Raw genomic sequence first — 22488 nt, 5'->3', positions numbered from 1 at the left:
TAACCTAAACCTATGGATGTTACATAGAGCTGGGTGAATAGAATATGAATGACAGTAACCTAAACCTATGGATGTTACATAGAGCTGGGTGAATGGAATATGAATGACAGTAACCTAAACCTATGGATGTTACATAGAGCTGGGTTAATGACAGTAACCTAAACCTATGGATGTTACATAGAGCTGGGTGAATGGAATATGAATGACAGTAACCTAAACCTATGGATGTTACATAGAGCTGGGTGAATGGAATATGAACGACAGTAACCTAAACCTATGGATGTTACAGAGAGCTGGGTGAATGACAGTAACCTAAACCTATGGATGTTACATAGAGCTGGGTGAATAGAATATGAATGACAGTAACCTAAACCTATGGATGTTACATAGAGCTGGGTGAATGACAGTAACCTAAACCTATGGATGTTACATAGAGCTGGGTGAATAGAATATGAATGACAGTAACCTAAACCTATGGATGTTACATAGAGCTGGGTGAATAGAATATGAATGACAGTAACCTAAACCTATGGATGTTACATAGAGCTGGGTGAATGGAATATGAACGACAGTAACCTAAACCTATGGATGTTACATAGAGCTGGGTGAATGGAATATGAACGACAGTAACCTAAACCTATGGATGTTACATAGAGCTGGGTGAATGGAATATGAACGACAGTCATCCAATTCGCTGTAAGAGAAATAAGGCCTCTCTAAAAAATTACATCATCCTTCCTCATGTTAACGACCGCCGCTAATGTACAGTGTTCTTCAAGCAAATACATTTTGAATAATTATAATCTTCAATTAAGATTTCTAAATATTAATCTAGCTAAATGTTTAGTTTTTAGTGTGTAATGTGTTCTTCAATCAAATACATTTTGAATAATCATAATCTTCAATTAAGATTTCTAAATATTAATCTAGCTAATTGTTTAGTTTTTCATGATTTTGTGGGCACTAATCAGACAATTTTATTTTCCTCCTGAAAGGTCAATTAATCCATCTGAATGTGCAAAAGCCTGCTGTGTATTACTGTGTTTATAATGCGCATTACTGTAATTTCACCACTAGAGGGCTGGGGGGAAACACTAATCATTATGGAACTTTTGTATTTCTGACAAAAATCGGATATTCAAATTTTCTAATGATAAATCGGTATCCCAATTGTCAGTGTTTATCCATTTATGTGCATCTGGGTTTTAGTTAACCCAGAACTAAAATCTTGTGTAATTGAGTCAGATGCACGATTACCATTTATAAATGTTTACATTTTCTGTCCACACCAGGTTATTGTATGCATAATCTGTGACAAAATTCGAATGCAGTTGTCTCTGGAGAACTTGATCTAAGAATTTCCGCTCAATCTCCCAAAAATGTTTTCGCTCAATTAGTTACCATGGTTACGCATATATTCCTCCCATTTGTTTCTTTTCAAAACATTCCAATTTGGGCGTGTCCATATAGGTCAATTCCCCAGAGTGTAAAAGGTTATAACTATAACTATAATTTATGATGTAATGGATTATCAATCTTTGCATCCATAGCTCTGTTCAGGAATTTGAAAGTGATTACATTTCTCCAGCCTCAACCCTCAGCTCTTAACCAAAACAAGTGTTGTGGTTTGAATCCTAGTTAAAGTAAGGTATTTTTTATGGTATGAAAAGCTGTTTTCTGAGAAATAAGTCCACAGTCACAAAGGAAGTGTATGTAGGCCGACATGTTTTTAATCAATGCTCAACATTTCACCATGAAAATCATATTTTATGAAACACAGGAAATTGACAGGACTTTGGTCTTGTTTATTCAGATTCTTTTCCCTGTAAGAAGAAAGAAATAACAGAATGGATCAGTATTAATAATGAACATGATAAATATATCAACACTTGGTAATAACAGAATGGATCAGTATTAATAATGAACATGATCATTATATCAACACTTGGTAATAACAGAATGGATCAGTATTAATAATGAACATGATAATTATATCAACACATGGTAATAACAGAATGGATCAGTATTAATAATGAACATGATAATTATATCAACACTTGGTAATAACAGAATGGCTCAAGCATTTAAGACTCTGTAAACACCTTGTACCAACTAAATTTGGATTAGTTATTTTATTTACCCTGTCCTGAAATGTGTTTCTCAGAAATCTAAAATACATTTGAGTGAGTGTAAAATGTCAGAATTGTCTACTGTGAAGTCAGGTGTAGGTTTAGCAGCACTTCTATACCTTTCCAGAGTCACGGGTCTTGGCTCTGAGCTTGTTGACCTGAGTCTCAGCGATGTCAGCACGCTCCTCAGCCTCTTCCAGCTCATTCTGAACCTTCCGGAACTTAGACATGTGCTGGTTGGATGCTTCCTCCTGGGTGAGGAAAAGAGAGGAGAGCATAACATCAGTATTGAAAGTTTGGAGCTTCAGCTACCAAATTAATATATATTTTTAAAATGTATTTGAACGTTTTTTTTTTATTGACAGATTTAGGATAGCATTGTACAGTATATGATACAGAAGAGAAAGTGAGTGGTGGAACAGAGGATCAATCTGCTGCTTCCAGGGTCATGTGATCCAGGAGAGTCAGCACCACCACCAGACCAGCCCCCGGCACAAAGCTAAATAATATTCAACCCTCTCTACTTTAAAATGTTACACATTTCTTCAGAAATTACTTGCACTATCAACTGAGTCAATGTTGACGTTGTGCAGTAACAACACTTCAACTAATCTCACTAAATGTTTTGTAATGTCTCCTTGGGACTGTAAGCTCTCAGAGGATTTGACTAAGTCTGTGACTCACCGCTTCCTCAGCCTGCCTCTTGTAGGCCTTCACTTTCATCTGCAGCTTATCTACCAGGTCCTGAAGTCTGGCAACGTTCTTCTTATCCTCCTCAGTCTGTGGGAGAAGTTACAAGAATCAATAGTCCATAGTTTAACACACAAACCAGTGTGCTTTAGTGTGTGCAGAATGCACTTTCTCTTACCTGGTAAGTGAGCTCCTTGACTCTGCGCTCATACTTGCGGACTCCCTTGACCGCGTCTACACCTCTTCTCTGCTCGGCCTCCACCTCAGTCTCCAGCTCACGCACCTTTGTGGAAGAAATAAACGTCGGCATTTATGTGAGGTGGTGAAGTCAGACGTAACAAATCTTTGTAAAACAGGAATGTTCTTCAGCTAGTCGAGGAGGCACAAGTGTTCCTATGTACTTTTACGATTTTAATTAAAGGGGTCTATTATAAAAATAAAAATACATTTCATTATGTAGGTGGGTTATTGAGAGAACTCATTAATACACAATAGCCCTGTGGTTAACAGAACTGATTTGGCCGTCGATAACCTGAGAAAAATCCATTCAGGAAGTATTTTTTTTGTTGGTTTTGTAGTTTTCTATACAATGCCATTACAGTATCCATTGACTTAGGACTCAATTTGCAGTTCCTATGCCTTCCACTAGATGTCAACAGTCTTTAGAAATGGTTTCAGGCTTGGATTACTGAAGAAAACGAGCAAACAAAACTGAGGTTTTTGGATATAAAGACACTTTATCGAACAAAAAGAACATTTATTTAGTAAAGTAATTTCTTCTGAGTGCCACCATATGAAGATCATCAAAGGTAAGGGATTAATTTTATCTCTATTTCTGAGTTATGTAATGCTTCTGCTTGGCTGGTTACTGTTTGTAATAATTTGTCAACTGGGATATGTTCTCAAATAATTGTAAGGTATGCTTTCGTCGTAAAGCATTTTTAAAATCTGACACCGTGGTTGGATTCACAAGAAGTTAATATTTAAACCTATGTAAAATATGTTTTGTTTTCTGAATTTTTATAATGAGTATTTCTGTATTTAAATTTGGCGCTCTGCAACCTCACTGGATGTTGGCTAGATGGGACGCTAGCTTCCCACATACCCTAGAGAGGTTAAATCATTCAACAACTTTTATTAATGCAATTGCAGGCAGAAGTTGTCAACAGGAACATAGCATGCATGTTTCCGAGTAAGTTCTGCAAAATACTCAAGGGTCCAAGATATTTTATAAAACCTGAAGTCCAGCCTTAGTGATGTCACTGCCTATGTCATTACCTTCTACTCATGAGACCAAGCCAATGCATCCACAGCTACACAAACAAAGCGTTTCAGTGTTATCTTAAAGCTTAGCAGTAATTGTCCACACCCCAATTTGATTTATAATGGAATGTTTGACTAGTCTCTTAACTCTTACACTCCCTGGGGAGTTCTGTGTCTCTGCATCTCTTTTATATTTTAGGCTCTTCTCACAGACACCCTGAACTCACACATTTCTCAGACAGTTTCTTTATAAGAGGCAGAGACTAGAAATGTACTGTGGAACAATATTAAACCTCATAAAGTATATTGTTAATCTGTAGTCTAGGACCCTATAAATGGAAGGAGGGGGGGGGGGTATTATAAACCTCTCCTCTTTAATTAGTACAACATAAGCATAATCAATTATTATAATACATCAAACATTTGGTACAGCCCCTATCATAACCCCTAGGTGAACCCCTGACATTCTCAAACCTTAATGCTGAAAGACTTTAGCTTTTAAGAGTGAATTACTCAAAATTGTAATAATAAAACGTATAAAATGTATTTAAACACAGTAATCTTCAGTTATTAAACATGTATTTTCCTACAAAATACCCAGAATGCCATATTCAAATCTTACCAAAAGTAGATTTCTTTGTGTTAGAAAATGTAAATGTTCGCCAAAGTGAGGCATTTTCCCCCAACATACATTATTTTTATATGATCAAATACATTTCCAGCAAACTGTTTTTCAATCCACCCTGCTGTTAACTCACCCTGGACTCCAGTTTCTGGAGCTGCTTCTTGCCTCCCTTCATGGCCAGATTCTCAGCCTCATCCAGACGGTGCTGCAGGTCCTTGACTGTGACCTCCAGGTTCTTCTTCATCCTCTCCAGGTGAGAGCTGGTGTCCTGCTCCTTCTTCAGCTCCTCGGCCATCATGGCCGCCTGGAATGGTAGTTAGTTTAATTTATGCACCAATCATAAAGCTCCTTTGGGATCTTTGGTGTGGTTAAACCAGCCCAGCGACTGCTGGCCCTTGGGGACAAATCAAGTTGATGTAATTCAAGGACTCACGTCAGTGATGGCCTTCTTGGCCTTCTCCTCTGCATTCCTGGCCTCCTGGACGATGTCGTCCACCTCTCCCTGCACCTGAACCAGGTCAGTCTCCAGCTTCTTCTTGGTGTTCGCAAGGCTGGTGTTCTGAAGGAGGAAACAAGACGATTTGTTTGACTCTCAAGAGAACTTACAAGTCTGAGAAAGAGAAAGTCACAAGGCTGAAATCATGAAAATGTAAACGGTATGCTTGGTTGAGTTTCATTAGAAATGGCTTTTGACCCGTACCTGGGAGTGCAGCAGTCCGACACGCTCGCTGGCGTCCACCAGCTCAGTCTCAGCCACTTTGCGGCCTCTCTCTGTCTGTTCCAGAGCAACTCTCAGCTCCTCGATTTCAGCCACCATCAGACCGTTTCTGCGCTCCACCATGGCTGCCTGCTCCTTCATATCCTCTGCGGCGCGGACGGCATCATCAAGGTGCAATTGGGCATCCTGGGGTTCACAATGAATTAGGAATTGTGGAAGTCGGGCAATACAATCGGTGAGAGAAATGTTAATGGGTAAAAATGTCCCTAATATCCCTACCTTTCTACACTCTTAGAATTAGTGGTGACTAGAGGAACCCTGGAGATTCTCAAGGAACCCCTAGTCAATGGTTCATATTTTCACGTTTGGTTAGTTGAGGGGTTCTTGGGTAAACCTTTAATGTTAGCAACGGGTTCATGGAGGATCCCTGGAGTGGAGGCATGGCTTTAAGATAGATATTTTTTGGGGCCGACCGTTAGAGTAAATTTAATTCCTGTTCATCTGTTCTGTTGTATTGTCATCACATGTTCAGGTTGAACACTGACAGTTTTGTTGCTTCAATGAGGCCAGTGGAGGTGTATGAATTCTTCAAAAGCAAATCCCAAAGTTGGAATATTTACAACGTTCTTATTGAATGTAATCAGCAATTAAAAATGATTATATTATGCAAAAATATTGAAGGAACATTTCAATTTGCAGTATACTAACTTAACATGAGGAACAGGTTTAACATTTATGCTAATGCTTGACAAAAAATAACCCTCCAATAAGCAGAGGTGTGGACTCGAGTCACATGTCTTGGATTCGAGTGACAAATAAGATGACTTGCAACTCAACTTTGACTTTAACACCAATGACATGTGACTTAACTTGGACTTGAGCCTTTTGACTCGAAGAGCACATTATGACTTGTTTAGGACTCGAAACTCAAGACTTGAAACTTGTTGGTCTTGACTTGAGACTTGACTCGGACTTGCCTGTCTTGACTTTGGACTTGACTCGGACTTGCCTGTCTTGACTTGGGACTTGAGTGCTAAGACTTGAGAATTACTTGTGACTTGTAAAACAATGACTTGGTCCCACCTCTGCCAATAAGCCACGTCTCCAATCTGATAGAATGACACCTCTATAATATATTATTGAAAAGGTTCAACATTTAACCCCTCCCATCACAAAAAAAGATAACAGCTTGAAACTTTACACAGAGGTTTCTCAAAGGTCTATTTCAGAGGGGTTCCTCTTGGAACCTTTTTCAACTGGGAAGGTTCTGCCGGTGCGGCAGCCCAAAACGTTCTTCCAGGCCCCTTTACTTCAAAGAGTGTACAGTATAATAGTCCAGTCTATTACATTCCTCTGATCTATTATTTTCTACTGATTCACGAACAAATCCCTCCCTGATGTCCAAGTCCCTTTACCTTGAACTGTCCCTGGACGTTCCTCAGCTGTTTCTGGGCCTCAGCGGCCTGTCTGTTGGCGTGGCTCAGCTGGATCTCCATCTCATTCAGGTCTCCCTCCATCTTCTTCTTCACCCTCAGGGCATCATTCCTGCTCCTGACCTCAGAGTCCAGGGTGCTCTGCATGGAGTCAACCACCCTCTGGCTGTTCCTCTTGATCTGCTCCATCTCCTCGTCCTTCTCAGCGATCTTCCTGTCCACCTCACCCTTGATCTGGTTCAGCTCCAGCTGCACACGCAGAATCTTGGATTCCTCGTGCTCCAGTGTGCCCTAAACGAAGAGAAGCTGTCAGTCAAATCAATCCTTCACTCAGCTCCGCCCCCCTTGGTTACTGTTGCAACCTCTGACAACATTTTCCTGGGAAGCCCAATTCCCCATTCAGACCACTGGAATAAACCCCTTACAATAATCTCAAACTGTGTTTTTATATACACAATGAAATTAAACACTACCCCTCAGGTATGTTGTGTTGGACTGTCATTACAGCTGCTTCAAAGGGAATCCTGGTCAAATCATTGTTGTAGTGTGGCCACTGAATGGCTCTGAATTCAGTGCCAGCATGCAGTCAAAGCCATAACTACTTTTGGAACTAACTAGTGGTCTCAAATCGTATCCTGAAGTTTAAAGCAGATGGGAGATGTATTCATAACATGACTAAGTGAGCTAGCCAATGTACATGATCATATAAGTTATATGGCTAGCTAGCAACGTTTGGTGGTCTATGAGACAGAGCTAGCTAACCAAGTGAGCTAGCAAACAATGCAACAAAAGCATAATATCGGATTCACTCCATCAACAGGCTCTGCATTTCAGGATTCAAGTAGCAAGTCCCCCTGGTGCACTGTTCAATTATTAAACTTGAATTTTATTTTAAGAAAACTCTGTTTCTGTTTTCTTCTTCTACTGGTTTTCATGTGTTTGAAACAAGAGCTTGTTCGATGTGTCCGACTCGACGATAGTTGCTATCCATTGGAGAACAGGGATTGGTTGCCCACAAACGTTAGGGCGGAGCTTAGCGAAGGGTCAGGACGTTTGGATGTGCAAAACACAAGGAATTGCATATATATGACTACAATAAACACCAATAAAAGGGAGAATTGGATTGTAGCTGGCATTGCCAAGTGTAACACTGCTTTTCCAATCAAACAGCTGTAGTTTGTACCTCAGCCTCCTCCAGAGCGGTCTGGATCTCAGACTTCTCTGTCTCCACTGTCTTCTTGGCCTTCTCCAGCTCATGGATGCTCTTGCCAGTCTCTCCGATCTGCTCAGTCAGGTCAGAGATCTCCTCTGCACACACAAACACAGAAGCTGTTTAGACTTGGGAGATTTTCAGTGGATATCACCAATGCACTGAAGTTTATAATGAATCATAATAACAGTTAATTAATGAACAGCACTTCATGCTGTCCTGCAAATCTAATTGCCACCCCACATCATTGGGTTGTTCAAAAGAATACCAATTACAAGTTCCAAAAATATATATATTTTAAAATGTATGTAAAAATTCTGAGATTGTGTAATAGAAATTTGATATAATGTTGATGATTCCAGTCGATTCCATTTTCAAACACTGGTCAAACATCATGCAAAAATAACTGCTGTCAAATGCTCACGTTGCAGGTTCTTGTTCTCTCTCTTCAGAGTCTCCAGATGATCCAGAGCCTCCTCGTAGGAGTTCTTCATCTTGAAGAGTTCAGTGCTCATTGAGCGAGCCTCCTTCTGAGCTCCTTCCAGCTCAGCCTGGCCCTCCTCATACTTCTGCTTCCACTCTGCCAGAACCTGGGGAAATCCATGGGATTTTCATTACAACTCATTGAAAGAAAGTTTTCAATCGGAAATATGCTACAATTATAATACAACTGATCAAATAGCAGACAGAAAATATCACCCTAGAGTGAGGTTTATAAATGGTCACCTTGTCAAAGTTCCTCTGCTTCTTGTCAAGGTTGGCGGCCATGGCGTTGGCTCTCTCAACGTCAATCATGAGGTCCTCCACCTCTCCCTGCAGTCTCTGCTTGGTCTTCTCCAGGGAGGCACACTTTGAGTTGGTCGCCTCAATGGTCTCCTCAGCCTCCTGCAGACGCTGGGCCAGCTTCTTCCTGTTGGACAACAGCGGGTGGTGTTATGGTGAGTAACTTGTTGTGAAACAAATATTGCACTACATATTGAAGTAACATTTTCTCAGATCCCCAACCAGCCTCACCATCCACAGCCTTTATTTTAGTTTTTACTATTGAGTGCAACTCACTTGGCCTCCTCCAGCTCCTCTGTGCGTTGGATGGCATCAGTTTCATACTTAGTCCTCCACTGAGCCACCTCACTGTTGGCCTTGGACATGCCGCGCTGCAGCTCTGCCTTGGCCTCCTGCTCCTCCTCAAACTGCTCTCTCAGGAGATCACAGTCATGGCGGGCAGACTGGACACCATGGGCCAGTGCGTTTTTAGCCTGAGAGAGAAAGAAAGACAAAGAGAGATTAGAGAGGGAGAGTAAAACAGATGACAGTAGAAGTCTCTGAGGGAGGAGTAGAAACAGTCTATGTGTAGATAAAGATCTAAACTGGAAGGTGGTTTCCATTTAGGATGCCTTACCTTGACCTCCTCCTCAATCAGTCTCTTCAGCTCCTCCACCTGCTGAGTGAAGGCCTGTTTGCCTCTGGTCAGCTGAGACACCAGGCCTTCCTTCTCCTCCAGCTGGCGACCAAACTCACCTGCAGGGAAAGAGGGACATCTTGTTATGGGGACTGTTCTCGAAGATTGACATTTTATTTTGAGGAATCGTAGTGCAGAAACTGTGTGGACTGAATTTACAGCCCCCGACACATGTTATTGTGTACTACTGAGGTGAACTATATTGGTTTGTTGTTCATTGTTGACGGTACCATTTTCTGTCAGGAGTCTGGCCCTCTGTCCGCTGATGTCGTTGACCTGGCGAGCATTCTCATCATTCTTAGTCTTGAGCTCGCTCAGCTGGTCCTCAAGAGTACGGCACATCTTCTCCAGATTGCCCTGTTAGTGAAACATATGGGACTGTCAACTTCAGTTTATTGAATGGTAATGTTGTTGACCCTCAACACTGCTTGACCAAAACATCACTACTCACCTTAGCCTTGGCGACAGCCTCCATGTTGCTGGAGAGGTCATCAATCTCCATCTTGTACTCACTCTTCTCCTTCTCCAGCTTCTGCTTGACGCGCTGCAGGTTGTCGATCTGCTCCCCGAGCTCAGCCACACTGTCGGCCTGCTTCTTGCGCAGAGCGGCGGCTGTGGCCTCATGCTGCAGGGTGGACTCTTCAAGATCACGACGCAGCTTCTGGAACTCAGCCTCGCGCTTCTTGTTCATCTCAATCTGAGCAGCAGTGGCGCCTCCGGCCTCCTCCAGTCTCTCGCTGATCTCCTCAAGTTCCCTGGAGAGATCGGCCCTCTGCTTCTCAACCTTGGCCCTGGCAGCACGCTCAGCCTCAATTTCCTCCTCCAGCTCCTCAATACGGGCCTAGAAAAAGGGTCAGGAGCAGGGGGAATGAACACTACAATACAGTTGAAACAATTTAACCTCACTACATAATAATAGCATGTACTGTATATTTAGCATAAATGTGTTTATACATAGCCAGCTACACTAACATATTTACTATATTCATTAGACATTGTCCCATGCAGGAACCAACCTAACAACGGTAAGAAGCAACATCTTTACATAGATTAGAAGCACCAGCAAGAAGCACCATCTTCCATCTTACTGAGCCATCAGAATCCACTAGGAAGAATTAGTGCTAGTGTAACGGATGTGAAACGGCTAGCTAGTTAGCGGTGGTGCGCACTAAATAGCGTTTCAATCTTTGACATCACTTGATCTGAGACCTTGAAGTAGTTGTTCCCCTTGCTCTGCAAGGGCCGCGGCTTTTGTGGAGCGATGGGTAACGATGCTTCGTGGGTGACTGTTATTGATGTGTGCAGAGGGTCCCTGGTTCGCGCCCGGGTATGGGCGAGGGGACAGTCTAAAGTTATACTGTTACACTACCAGAAGAAATGCATTGGTTATTTTCCTGTACTGGAGCTTAGATCCTGTACTGTACCTGGAGTTCCTTGATCTTCTTCTGCAGCTGAGCTCCCAGAGACTGTTCATCCTCTATCTTGCTGAGGAGCTGGGTGGTCTCAAACTCCTTCCTAACAAACACAAACACGTTGATTGTAAAGTTTGTTTTGGTTAGACAGTGTAAAGGGAGCCTAAGCTACCATTCACTTTGCTTGTAAGAATCACATACAAAGACTATTTCATGATTACAAGAATGAGCCAAGAAGAACCATTATGTTGATCAAGAAGGCAGGGAATACTGTAGTCATTTATTTGTGTTTACTTCTTGATTTTCTCATCAGACTGCTGCTTGTCATTCTCCAGGTCCATTATGGACTCCTGGGCCAGTTTCAGATCTCCCTCCAGCTTTCTCTTGGCTCTCTCAAGGTCCATACGGAGTTTCTTCTCTTGCTCCAGAGAACCCTCAAGCTACAAGATATAAACAGAAATGTGTTGGTCAAATCTAAACAACTGTAGATTATATCATCTTGCATAATATCATGGCCAGAATGTCAAACTCCACTCACGTCGTCCACTTGCTGTTCCAGCTTGGTCTTGGCCTTGGTCAGAGTGTTGACTTTGTCCTCCTCTGCCTGCAGGTCATCCAGTGTCTGCTGGTGTGCCTCTTGGAGGGCTTTCTTCTCCTTGGTCAGCTTGGCAACACTCTCATCCATAGACGCCATCTCCTCTGTCAGGTTTTTAACCTGAAAACGGCCACAACAAACGTAGTTTTTGGTCAATTCACCATAAGTGAAGTAGCAGTAACAAGTGGGTAGCAGAACATGCAATGAATCTTTTTTTTCTACCTTTATTTAACTCAGCAAGTCAGTTAATAACAAATTCTTATTTACAATGATAGCCTAGGAACAGTGGGTTAACTGCCTTGTTCAGGGAAAGAATGACAGATTTTTTACCTTGTCAGCTCTGGGATTCGATCTTGCTAACTTTCAATTACTAGTCCAACACTCTAACCACTTGACTACCTGCCACCCCAGGTATACTCCCATGTGGGGAGTACACCATATTACACTATTTTGTGTCTTAATTTTTACTGCACTCACAAAAAGACTTGAATTACATTTCTGTTTTGAGTTGATGATTCTTTGGATTATTGTTTGGTTAGACTGTCTACAAGACCTTGTTTTCAGTGGCGTGCTTCTCCTTCTCCACTTTGGCCAAGGTGAGCTCCAGGTCATCAATGTCCTTCTTCAGCTCAGAGCACTCGTCCTCCAGCTTCCTCTTCTTGGCAGTCAACTCAGCATTCATCTCCTCCTCGTCCTCCAGCCTCTCAGTCGTCTCTTTGAGTTTGGCCTCCAGCTGGATCTTGCTCTTGATGAGCCCCTCGCACCTTTCCTCAGCATCGTTCAGATTCTCTGAATCCTGGTTTCAGAACAGGAGAAAAAAACGGTGTTTTCCCTTTGTGTATCAAAATATAGACTTCATTTAGTCAAATAAGTCAGAGCAAATAAATTTAAATGTTTTAAATATAAATATATACCATGGGCATTTTCTTGAGTTAGTCACATAGCGATTGTGTTAGTGTCTGTGTACTTGTGTGTCTAAATGTGCTCTGATGAGGGTTGTTGCTCACTCACAGATGCGACTTGAAGCGCCAGGTCACTCTTCTCCTGCACCATGGCCACCATCTTCTCCTCCAACTCCTTCTTCTTGGCCAGAGCCTTGGCCAGGTCCGACGTCATCTTCTCATAGTTCTCCTTCATGTTGGCCAGCTCCTTCTCAGTCTCAGCGCTCTGCAGCAGGGGCTTGATCTTGAAGTACAACTTCATCCATGGCCAGGTTTTCACATTCATGAATGAACGGATGTTGTACTGGATGGTGAAGACAGAATCTCTGGTCCACAGAAAGGATAGAGTGACATGGTGAGTGATATGGTGAGTGACATGGTGAGTGACATGGTGAGTGACATGGTGAGTGACATGGTGAGTGACATGGTGAGTGACATGTTTAAAGATTGTTAGGAAAATTTTGATTAAATGACTGAACAATATTCTCATTTTAAATAGAACTGTAACTAAGTAAACTTATACTCTGTTTCATTATATCTGATTAACAATATGAGTTCATAAGAAGGGATTGTGTGACACGGACAATGAGTAATTGAAGTTAATGAACACCATTCCAACTAGGAAGAAAGGAATGGTTTGTGGATTAAGTAAACAGATAAGGTAGTTAACCTATGGTTGAACCGAAGAAATGAGCTCTGGTGTGTTTTAGATAAGGCAGTGAGTGCATTCCTAGGTTTTCTGTTAGTTAGAACTGTCAGCTAATTGGTGATCGATAATGGTGAGTCACAAGTTAATTCAGTTTTGTTGTGTGTCCTGTGTATGTGCTAGGTGGTCAGAATGAACTTAGAATTAACTTTTAAAGTTCCCTTTGTCTCGGTCGAGAGGAGGGGATTCATTTTAGAAGCAATGAAATGACGTCATGTTATTGTATATAAACTGTTGCTCGTGGTAACCTGGCAGCGCCCTCCGAGAATACATTCTGTTACCTATTATTGATAAGACTGGTCTCCGTCTATTTTATGCAAACAAGAACTTTACAAATTCTCATTAAAATAAATTAAAGGAATTCAATTAATGAAAACACATTGGTATAATTAAATTACAGTAACAAATATTTCCTCCAGTTTTAAAGAGGAGGACTTTAAAACTACATTCTGTGATCTGAGGAATAACAAAACAGGGACCCTGACATGTTTTGTATACAGCTGAGGAATGGGGGAAATGAAACCACTCTTACATGTATAGATAGCGCTACATAAGGAATGACTGACAAGTAACCCTAAGATCATGAGGCATTTCATATTATTCCAGAATTAATGGGTAAATATCACTTATTTAAATAACAATTGAACTGCTTGCTAAATCCCAACCTGCTGCTTTAATAGAATATTATATCATGTACCTTCTCATCCTGAACAACTCACAGCATATTCAGTACACAATCATTATACATTACATACAGGAGGCTGACAGAATTCTTTGCCAAGATGTCTACTCTTCCTCACCTCCTCTCCATCATCTTGGTGAACTCTCTCCTCATGAGGAATCCACGGCTGAGAGCCTGGACCATGCCGACCAGAGAGGCCAGCTTCTCATCTCTCATCTCCTCCAGGACACCCAGCAGACCGGCTTTGAAGAACACCTGACACAGGTTGACATGGTGAATTATGGAACCACCAGAATTATGGAAAGAGATAGAAAGTATTTTTGCAGTTGTTTTTATTTCTTTACTTAACTTTTCTTCACCTCAGACATTTTTTTTTTTTTTACATAGAAATTCGTTTTTGCTGGGGGGGGGTTGACTGACCTTGGTGTGTCCAAACTTGTAGTCCTCGTGATTCACATCAATGGACCCAAGCAGCTTCTCAGAAGCCTTCTTGTTGTCCATGAACTGGCCCTCGGGGATGACACTGGCATTCAGTACTTTGTACCTGAATCAGGAGAAATGTCATGTAATAGGTTGGTTATATTACGTAAAATATGTGTGTGTGTGTGTGTGTGTGTGTGTGTGTGTGTGTGTGTGTACCTCTGCTTGAAGTCAGCATAGATGATTCTACTGGGGAAGCCCTTCCTGCAGATCCTGATACCCTCCAGAACACCATTACACCTGAGCTGGTGGATAACCAGGAAGTTCTCCATCAGACCTGGAAACACAAACCAAATCTCTTTAAATACTCATAAACAGGTTAAAGACTGGTTTGTTAATGTTACTGATACTGTACTGACAATATTCATATTTAACTCAACATCTATTGTACCTGGAGTCTTTGACTCGTTGGGGATCAGGCAGCGTACAAAGTGAGGATGAGTGCTCCTCAAGTTGGTCATCAGCTTGCCCAAGTTCTCCTGTAAGAGGGTTACAAACCATGTTCTCAGAAATCATTTCTGATAATCACTACAGCTGAATATCCACATTTTAAAAAGCTCACCCTGAACTGGGAGGACACAGTCTGCATGGAACCACCCTTCTTCTTGCCTCCTTTCTTGGTTGTATCTGTTATAAATGAGAGAATCTCATGTTAATTTCACATTTATCTTAATGTAAGTGCTGCCAATGAGATTGTGTAAAATAACACCTGTTGAATGAGTAAATTAACCCAGTAAATCCCCCTGACAAATTGTGATACATTTGAAGCAGCAATCAGAAGTTGAAACAATAACAAAATATGCTCCCTGCCCCTGTTTCGATAAAAAACTGAGAGATATGAATGGAGAAACATAACCACTCAAATTTATAGACAGAGCTATGTATTGAAGGACTGACCATTCATGATATCAAAATGATAGTATGAATAATGTTTTGAGGCTGTAAAGTGCATGTTTCCCTTTACTTTGCTTACAAACATTAAACAAGCTCATATTTTGGGTTCTGATGGGGTACGACAGGTGAACTAAGCCGATGTTCTTCAAGAAAAAAAGTTCAAGAATGAATGGGTACATATCTTTTAACCTCTAACCTCTACATCCACGAATGGATGTAGCAACTGCAGACTGACCCTTTAAAGAATATGGGACTGATTTGTAATTAGTTCTTCATGAAAAATTTTGATGTTCTGCTAGTCTTACCCTCAGGTGGGGCAGCGACATACAGGGTCGCCATCAGTTTGACTGAAGACTTCCCGTACAGCTGAAGAACTGAGTCGTTCAGGGGGTCCTTGTTCTTGTCCAGCCAGCCAGTGATGTTGTAGTCCACAGTGCCGGCGTAGTGCACCAGGGAGAAGTGGGCCTCTGCCTTGCCTTTGGCTGGCTTTGGCTTCTCAAACGCCTTGTTTTTGCCAAGATGCTGGTCATACAGCTTGTTCTTGAAGGAAGTGTCTGAAGCCTTGGGGAACATGCACTCCTCTTCAAGGATGGAGAAGATGCCCAATGGCTTTACGAAAAGAGATGTACATCAAATTAGTGATATTTACATTTAGGATCACATTTATTATTTTAGCAAACATGCTATTATGTGAGTATCTTCATTTAGGGGCACAATAGGAAACATATTGAGTTCTCAACAGTCAGATGCGTTGTACCATGTGATAATATCTCCATTTGAGCTTTGCTGTTGAGGTCCATTATAATCCTGACAGACAGCTTACCTTCTCAATAAGCTCAATGCAGGCAGCCAAGTCCATGCCGAAGTCAATGAAGGCCCAGACGATTCCCTCCTTCTTGTACTCCTCTTGTTCCAGGACGAACATGGTGTGGTTGAAAAACTGTTGCAGTTTCTCATTGGTGAAGTTGATGCACAGCTGCTCCATGCTGTTGTACTGTTGAAGGAATTTCAGAAGGGATCATTTCATCATCATACAAGGCTGTAATCCCTCTCAATCACAACTATTGTCTTGTTCTGGTCTCAGACTCACGTCAAAGATCTCAAACCCGGCAATGTCGAGCACACCGATGTAGAACTGCCTTGAATTCTTGGTGTCCAACATCTCGTTGATACGGACGACCATCCACAGGAACATCCTCTCGTAGATGGACTTGGCCAGAGCCGAGACTGAGTTATTAACCTGCAATGATAATAGCTCAAATGAATACATGAGATATTGACCATGTCTAGTGACAAGGTGAAAAGAGCTTGGGGAAAACATCATCACTATTCAAAACAAGCAATTCACTCATCACCAAAATATTTCTGGTGCTCAGAAAATGGTAGACGCTGTGTTTGGCCGCCTTACCTGAGGCACAGTCTGTCCCTTGGTCACATACTCATTGCCGACCTTCACTTTGGGGTAGCACAGAGCCTTCAGCATCTCAGCTGAGTTCAGGCCCAGCAGGTAGCCGATTTTATCAGCCACTGGAGAGAGAACCAACAACAACAACAACAGACTCAGAAACACAAGATCACTTGATTCTGATGTCACCCTGACAAAAGGGTTTGGCCAAGTTTTTTGTGGGTCTAGGTTTTGATTTGAACCCACATCCATAATTTTAAATCATTTCTGGAGGTTGTAATTGGGCTCCATCAATGATCTCCTGCCAGACTTTGAGGAGGCTCTGTCTATCTTACACGTTGTATATCTATGAGTGGGACTGGGACTGGGACTAATGCTTTACATATTGTATATCTATGAGTGGGACTCACCCTCTGTGCCGTCTGGCTCGGCCTGCTCCTCACGCTGCTTCTGCTTGAATTTCAAGTTGCCATGGTGCAGTACAGCTCCTGTCAGCTTGTAGATGCTATTTTTCTCATCATTAGTGAAGCCCAGGATTGTAATGGCATCCTGGCATTAGACAGGAAGTACAACAGTGATGAACTGAACGGTAGTTTTCTCACATACAGTACACTACAGTTCTGTTTTCTCACCAGAACAAATGGGATGGACATTTGACTGGGTTCTCAGATCCACGTGATTACACTTGACCAACACTGGTAGATGACATCACAAGATACATTTGACACAGTTCCACAGGGACTTAGTGACACTCTCTTGTTGATGTCTTACATGTACAGTATGGGCCTCAAGGTGAAGTGTGAAGGCATGAAGAGTTCCCTGAGGCACATGCCTAACTAACTGTCATCGGACTTTCATAATTCCTATATGTGTTCATTAATTAAATTCACAGAATTTGTAAGATTCTTATTTGCATAAAATAGACTGAGACCAGTCTTATCAAAATTAGAAAAATAGTATTTATTCTCGGAGCGAGCTGCCATGAAACCACGAACAACAGGTTATGTACAAAATCTGACATCATAGGTTATAAAATGTCCTTCCTCCTATCGACCAGGACAAAACAGGTTCAACAGTTTATTCCAACCCCCTAGCGTTGCTCGCTCACTCCAGACACACACTTATCAAGATTCACTTCTGCAATCTTCACCTTCATCCATCACTATTTAGAAGACAGTTCCAGATGGAAAACCCAGGAAAACACTCTGCCTTATCTGAACATCCCAGAGTCGGTTCAACGTTAACGATCCTTTCTGCTTACTTAAAAACCCACAATCCATTTCCTCCCCAGCCTGGTTGGAATGGTGTTCATTATGTTTAATTACCATGCTACAACATCTCAGAGTCGGTTCAACGTTAACGATCCTTTCTGCTTACTTAAAAACCCACAATCCATTTCCTCCCCAGCCTGGTTGGAATGGTGTTCATTATGTTTAATTACCATGCTACAACATCCCAGAGTCGGTTCAACGTTAACGATCCTTTCTGCTTACTTAAAAACCCACAATCCATTTCCTCCCCAGCCTGGTTGGAATGGTGTTTATTATGTTTAATTACCCCCTGTTTCATGCTACACAATCCCTTCCTTATGAATTAACATTATTGATCAGATGTAATAAAACAGAGTGTAGTTTAATTAGTTATATTTCTATTTAAAATGTAGTTATTGTTTAGTTATTATTCATAAAATTCCTAACACTAACTCAAGGCATTTAGAATCAAACAAACCAATACATGAACATTCCCAGCAGCCACCAGGTTGGAATTGCACAGTGCATTCAGTGTGTACGGTGGTCCTACCCATTCCATATATAGAATATGATGAACCCTTTGTTTGACTCACGTCTGTGGCATCCAGCTCTTCCTTGTCGTTGATGCTGGCCACAGTGATCTGACCCTGACTGCACATGGGGAAGTCGTAGGGGTTGGTGGTGATGAGTGACATTTCTATGGACAACAGAGGATGTCTTGTCAGTTAAATCTCTTAGAATTGTACTGTCCTACCTTTACAGTATCTCTCCTTTACTCAATAGATGGACTCAAGGATGTAGTGTAAAATAAATATTATCAACTGAGACTCGTGGACTAGTGCACCACAGTCCATTACTTGATAGATATTTCCCAAAGACCTCACCCATATCTAGATGCCTTGTTACCATGGATGTACTCATTGTAATAGTATTTATAATGGAGGTAGGAAACATTCCCCCTGAACCTCTACTTTGCCTCACCAATAATGTCAGGTTTGTGATTGGTCATCATCTGGAAGAAGATGTGGTAACCTCTCTCATCGGGAAGCTGGAAGGACACTCTGGACTTCTCTAGCAGGTCTGAGAGAGAGAGAGCGAGAGAGAGGGAGAGAGGAGAGAGGAGAGAGAAAGGAGAGAGAGAGATAGAGAGAGAGAGAGAGAAGAGAGAGAGAGGAGAGGAGAGAGAGAGGAGAGGAGAGAGAGAGAGAGAGAGAGAGAGAGAGAGAGAGAGAGAGCATTGGATAAAGCTTATCTCCCCAAAAAGTCTGTGTGAATTTAGTAAAGAATTGAGAAATAATCCAAATCAACTCACAGGTCTCAATGTCAGCTTTAGCCAGTTTGCTACCTTGGAAGTGAATCCTGATGAATTTACCCTAAAGTAGAGCATGGGGGTTAGAAAGAGGTTAACTAAATACATCTAACATTTTACTTTCATAGACCCCTTTAAATGTTACAGTTTGTTGGACATCTATTGATACAACAGAAGGGAAATAGTGAAATACATTTGTCCAATATTAGATAACTTTCCCAGTATGCCCTTCATACTTACGAAGCGAGACGAGTTGTCGTTCCTCACAGTCTTGGCATTACCGTAAGCCTCCAGCAGAGGGTTAGCAGCAATGATCTGATCCTCAAGAGACCCCTGATTGAGACAAACACAAGTTGCTCAGAAACTGGTAAAGTTAGTTATTCTCGATTGCTTGATCACAGCCCACCAAACTGAAATGTCTTACAAAGGTTCAACATACCTGCATTTTGCCTGGTTCTGCTTCCTTCTTGGCACCAGACACTGCAATGGTGGCAAAGTACTGGATGACGCGCTTGGTGTTGACAGTCTTTCCTGCACCGGATTCTCCGCTGGTTAATATGACAGAGAATCAGGGGTTTTAGTTACATGTTTGAATGTCAGATCGACTTACACTAATAAATAACATTGAAAAATACACTGTTGACGTATTTTAATTCATAAGTAAATCATTAACAAATATCCCCGCTCATCGACTCATTCCTATGCGTAGCCTAATCCATTCATAACGTAATATATCACACCCAAGTGACACAACATATTGCAGTAGAAACATTTTCTCAAGTGAGATTTTAGTAAACAACTTACGTAATCAGGACGGACTGGTTCTCCTGGTCTGCAACAAAACAACATATTGATTGTCATACTCAAGCAACATTATGGGGACATTCATAGCATCATCATGGATTTAAATTAGGAACCTTTTCCATTCAAGGCCAGTCAAATCATATATTACCAGCAAACTGTTCTAACGTAGTCTTCTAGTCAGCAGATACATCCCTAAAACATATTTTAACTTCCTTCCTTCCTTCCCTCCATCCATCCATCCATCCATCCATCCATCCATCCCTCCATCATCCATCCATCCATCCATCCATCCATCCATCCATCCCTCCATCCATCCATCCATCCTTCCTTCCTTCCTTCCATCCATCCATCCATCCATCCATCCATCCCTCCATCCATCCCTCCATCCATCCATCCATCCATCCCTCCCTCCCTCCCTCCCTCCCTCCCTCCCTCCCTCCCTCCCTCCCTCCATCCATCCATCCATTCATCCCTCCCTCCCTCCCTCCCTCCCTCCCTCCCTCCCTCCCTCCCTCCCTCCATCCATCCATCCATCCATCCATTCATCCCTCCCTCCCTCCCTCCCTCCCTCCCTCCCTCCCTCCCTCCCTCCCTCCCTCCCTCCATCCATCCATCCATCCATCCATCCATCCATCCCTCCCTCCCTCCCTCCCTCCCTCCCTCCCTCCCTCCCTCCATCCATCCATCCATCCGTCCATCCATCCATCCATCCATCCATCCATCCATCCATCCATCCTTCCATTAGAGCTCATACCAATCTGCATGAACTGAAAGGCGTTGTCAGAGACAGAGAAGATATGTGGTGGAGCCTCCATCCTCTTCTTCCCTCTGTAGGCGTTAACAACCTCCATGTCGTACACAGGAAGCCACTTGTAGGGGTTCACCGTGGCACAGAACAGCCCAGAGTAGGTCTGGATGAACGAGAATAAGTTCAATTAGGGGATGAGAACAATCAGATTGACGTTTACCTGGATTTATGTGAGGATGTGGGTGTACTATGGTATAGTAATGTAGGTCTACTGTATTTGGTCTGTTTTGGTTTCTACCATGACTTTATGTGTAGTACTGTATGTGTGTGTATGTTTAGACAGGTATCTTACATAGATCATCCATGCTGCATAACGCTCTTTGAGGTTATACAACACAGAGGCTTCATTCAGGTAGGTCATCATGGCCATGTCCTCAATCTTGTCATACTTAGGGGGGTTCATCTGGTAGACGTCTGCTTCCTTGAACTCTTTTCCTTCCTGAAACAGTCAGAAATATAGATTATACACAGATCAAACTGGGCAGGACTGAATTCTGTTTGCTCATTAAATACAAGTTCAATCTTTTAAAAAAAATAATGTTTAAAACTGCAAACCTCAATCTAATCCAACTACTTTGTCATCAGCCACTGACACACATGGTGATTCTTAACTAGTCAGTACAGAACATGTCATGCTATTTTTAAATAGCAGCAATAAAACGTATGTTTTTCAAGGTTATATTCTACTGCTGTTATTGATTTCATTTAGTCTATTGGCATGTTTTGATTATTGTGATATTAATTTCAAGACAGAGAAATTTGAATACTTTTCAAATCAGGCTTACCTCCTTAGTGCCGTCCGGATGCGCGACTGTCACAGTACACTTTCCTTCAGTCCTGGCAGTGACCAAACCCTTAAGGTAAAGCTCCTTGGTGTCTGCGACATAGCAGGCGTTCTTTGAATCAAAGGGTGCCGTTTGTGCCTCCATCCTCTCCTTCTCAGGCTTACGGAGGTATATGGCAGCCTTGCCGTAGATTTGCATCTCCGCGTCCGTACTCATGGTGACGGATCACTAGGAAAGAGGCGAAACAAGAAACATGATTGACTCTGTGGTGCTTCCTCCCCAGTCAACAGAGTTGTGAGGGGTTTCTCTCACAGAACATTTGTCACTTTTCTTATGAAGACTCAAACTTATTCTCACCTTCTTTTCCCCCTTCTACAGATGAATTTGTACTTCTTGGAGAACCCTGGGAAACATTAGGTTGTTGTGAATACGCACAAGTCTAAAGCTATATAATTTAGCCCCCCGAAGAGGTAGAAAACATTTAGAACTGTATAATTCAACCCAATCATTACAGCCTTGTCCAATTTAAACTACAGGTGCAACTGGTGACTTCCATTTTCCTGGTGACAACTCACTTAACTACACATTCTGTCAAGAATTCAAACAAATACCCCTGAAAACCCAGTTACATTATAAACCAACCCCTCCATTTATAAACAGCAGGAGAACCACTTTTGACCGTAAATAAAATGTTTCAAGTAAAACACATTTAAAGTTAAAACATTTTAAATGAATGTCAGTTGATAAAAAAATAATGAAATAATGTAAATAACTAAATGCAGAAGTCAACTGAAACAGTGCATTTAGCCACTGCCTCACATGCTGAGTGCTAAGATGACACAAATGTAAACATGTGAAGAGGTGGAGAGACTTACCACAGAGAAGGAAGG

The 22488-nt window shown here is 41.9% G+C and overlaps 1 protein-coding gene across 1 annotated transcript; it reads right to left on the bottom strand.

Annotated features, from left to right (window-relative positions):
- Positions 1–1708: 1708 nt before the first annotated feature.
- LOC139381084 (myosin heavy chain, fast skeletal muscle-like) lies at positions 1709–22001 on the bottom strand. The gene is made up of 40 exons (XM_071124335.1): positions 21956–22001; positions 21599–21826; positions 21106–21252; positions 20760–20916; positions 20006–20033; positions 19641–19749; positions 19442–19534; positions 19205–19265; positions 18874–18972; positions 18486–18589; positions 17053–17191; positions 16646–16764; positions 16328–16477; positions 16061–16231; positions 15543–15846; positions 14906–14970; positions 14735–14822; positions 14503–14620; positions 14284–14407; positions 13982–14118; positions 12546–12801; positions 12088–12330; positions 11478–11654; positions 11234–11379; positions 10952–11042; positions 9979–10368; positions 9758–9884; positions 9468–9586; positions 9128–9324; positions 8795–8978; positions 8493–8658; positions 8042–8166; positions 6841–7149; positions 5408–5611; positions 5141–5266; positions 4841–5011; positions 2998–3102; positions 2814–2909; positions 2249–2380; positions 1709–1823 (listed from the first exon to the last, which is right to left on the bottom strand). Exons 2-40 carry the CDS (start codon positions 21812–21814, stop codon positions 1806–1808), a joined length of 5811 nt encoding a protein of 1936 aa, XP_070980436.1. The 5' UTR covers positions 21815–21826; positions 21956–22001; the 3' UTR covers positions 1709–1805.
- Positions 22002–22488: the final 487 nt, after the last annotated feature.

Source organism: Oncorhynchus clarkii, chromosome 23 (genome assembly GCF_045791955.1).
Source record: "Oncorhynchus clarkii lewisi isolate Uvic-CL-2024 chromosome 23, UVic_Ocla_1.0, whole genome shotgun sequence".
In the NCBI taxonomy this organism is placed as follows: Eukaryota; Metazoa; Chordata; class Actinopteri; order Salmoniformes; family Salmonidae; genus Oncorhynchus; species Oncorhynchus clarkii.
This window is presented reverse-complemented; position numbering and strand designations above follow the sequence as displayed.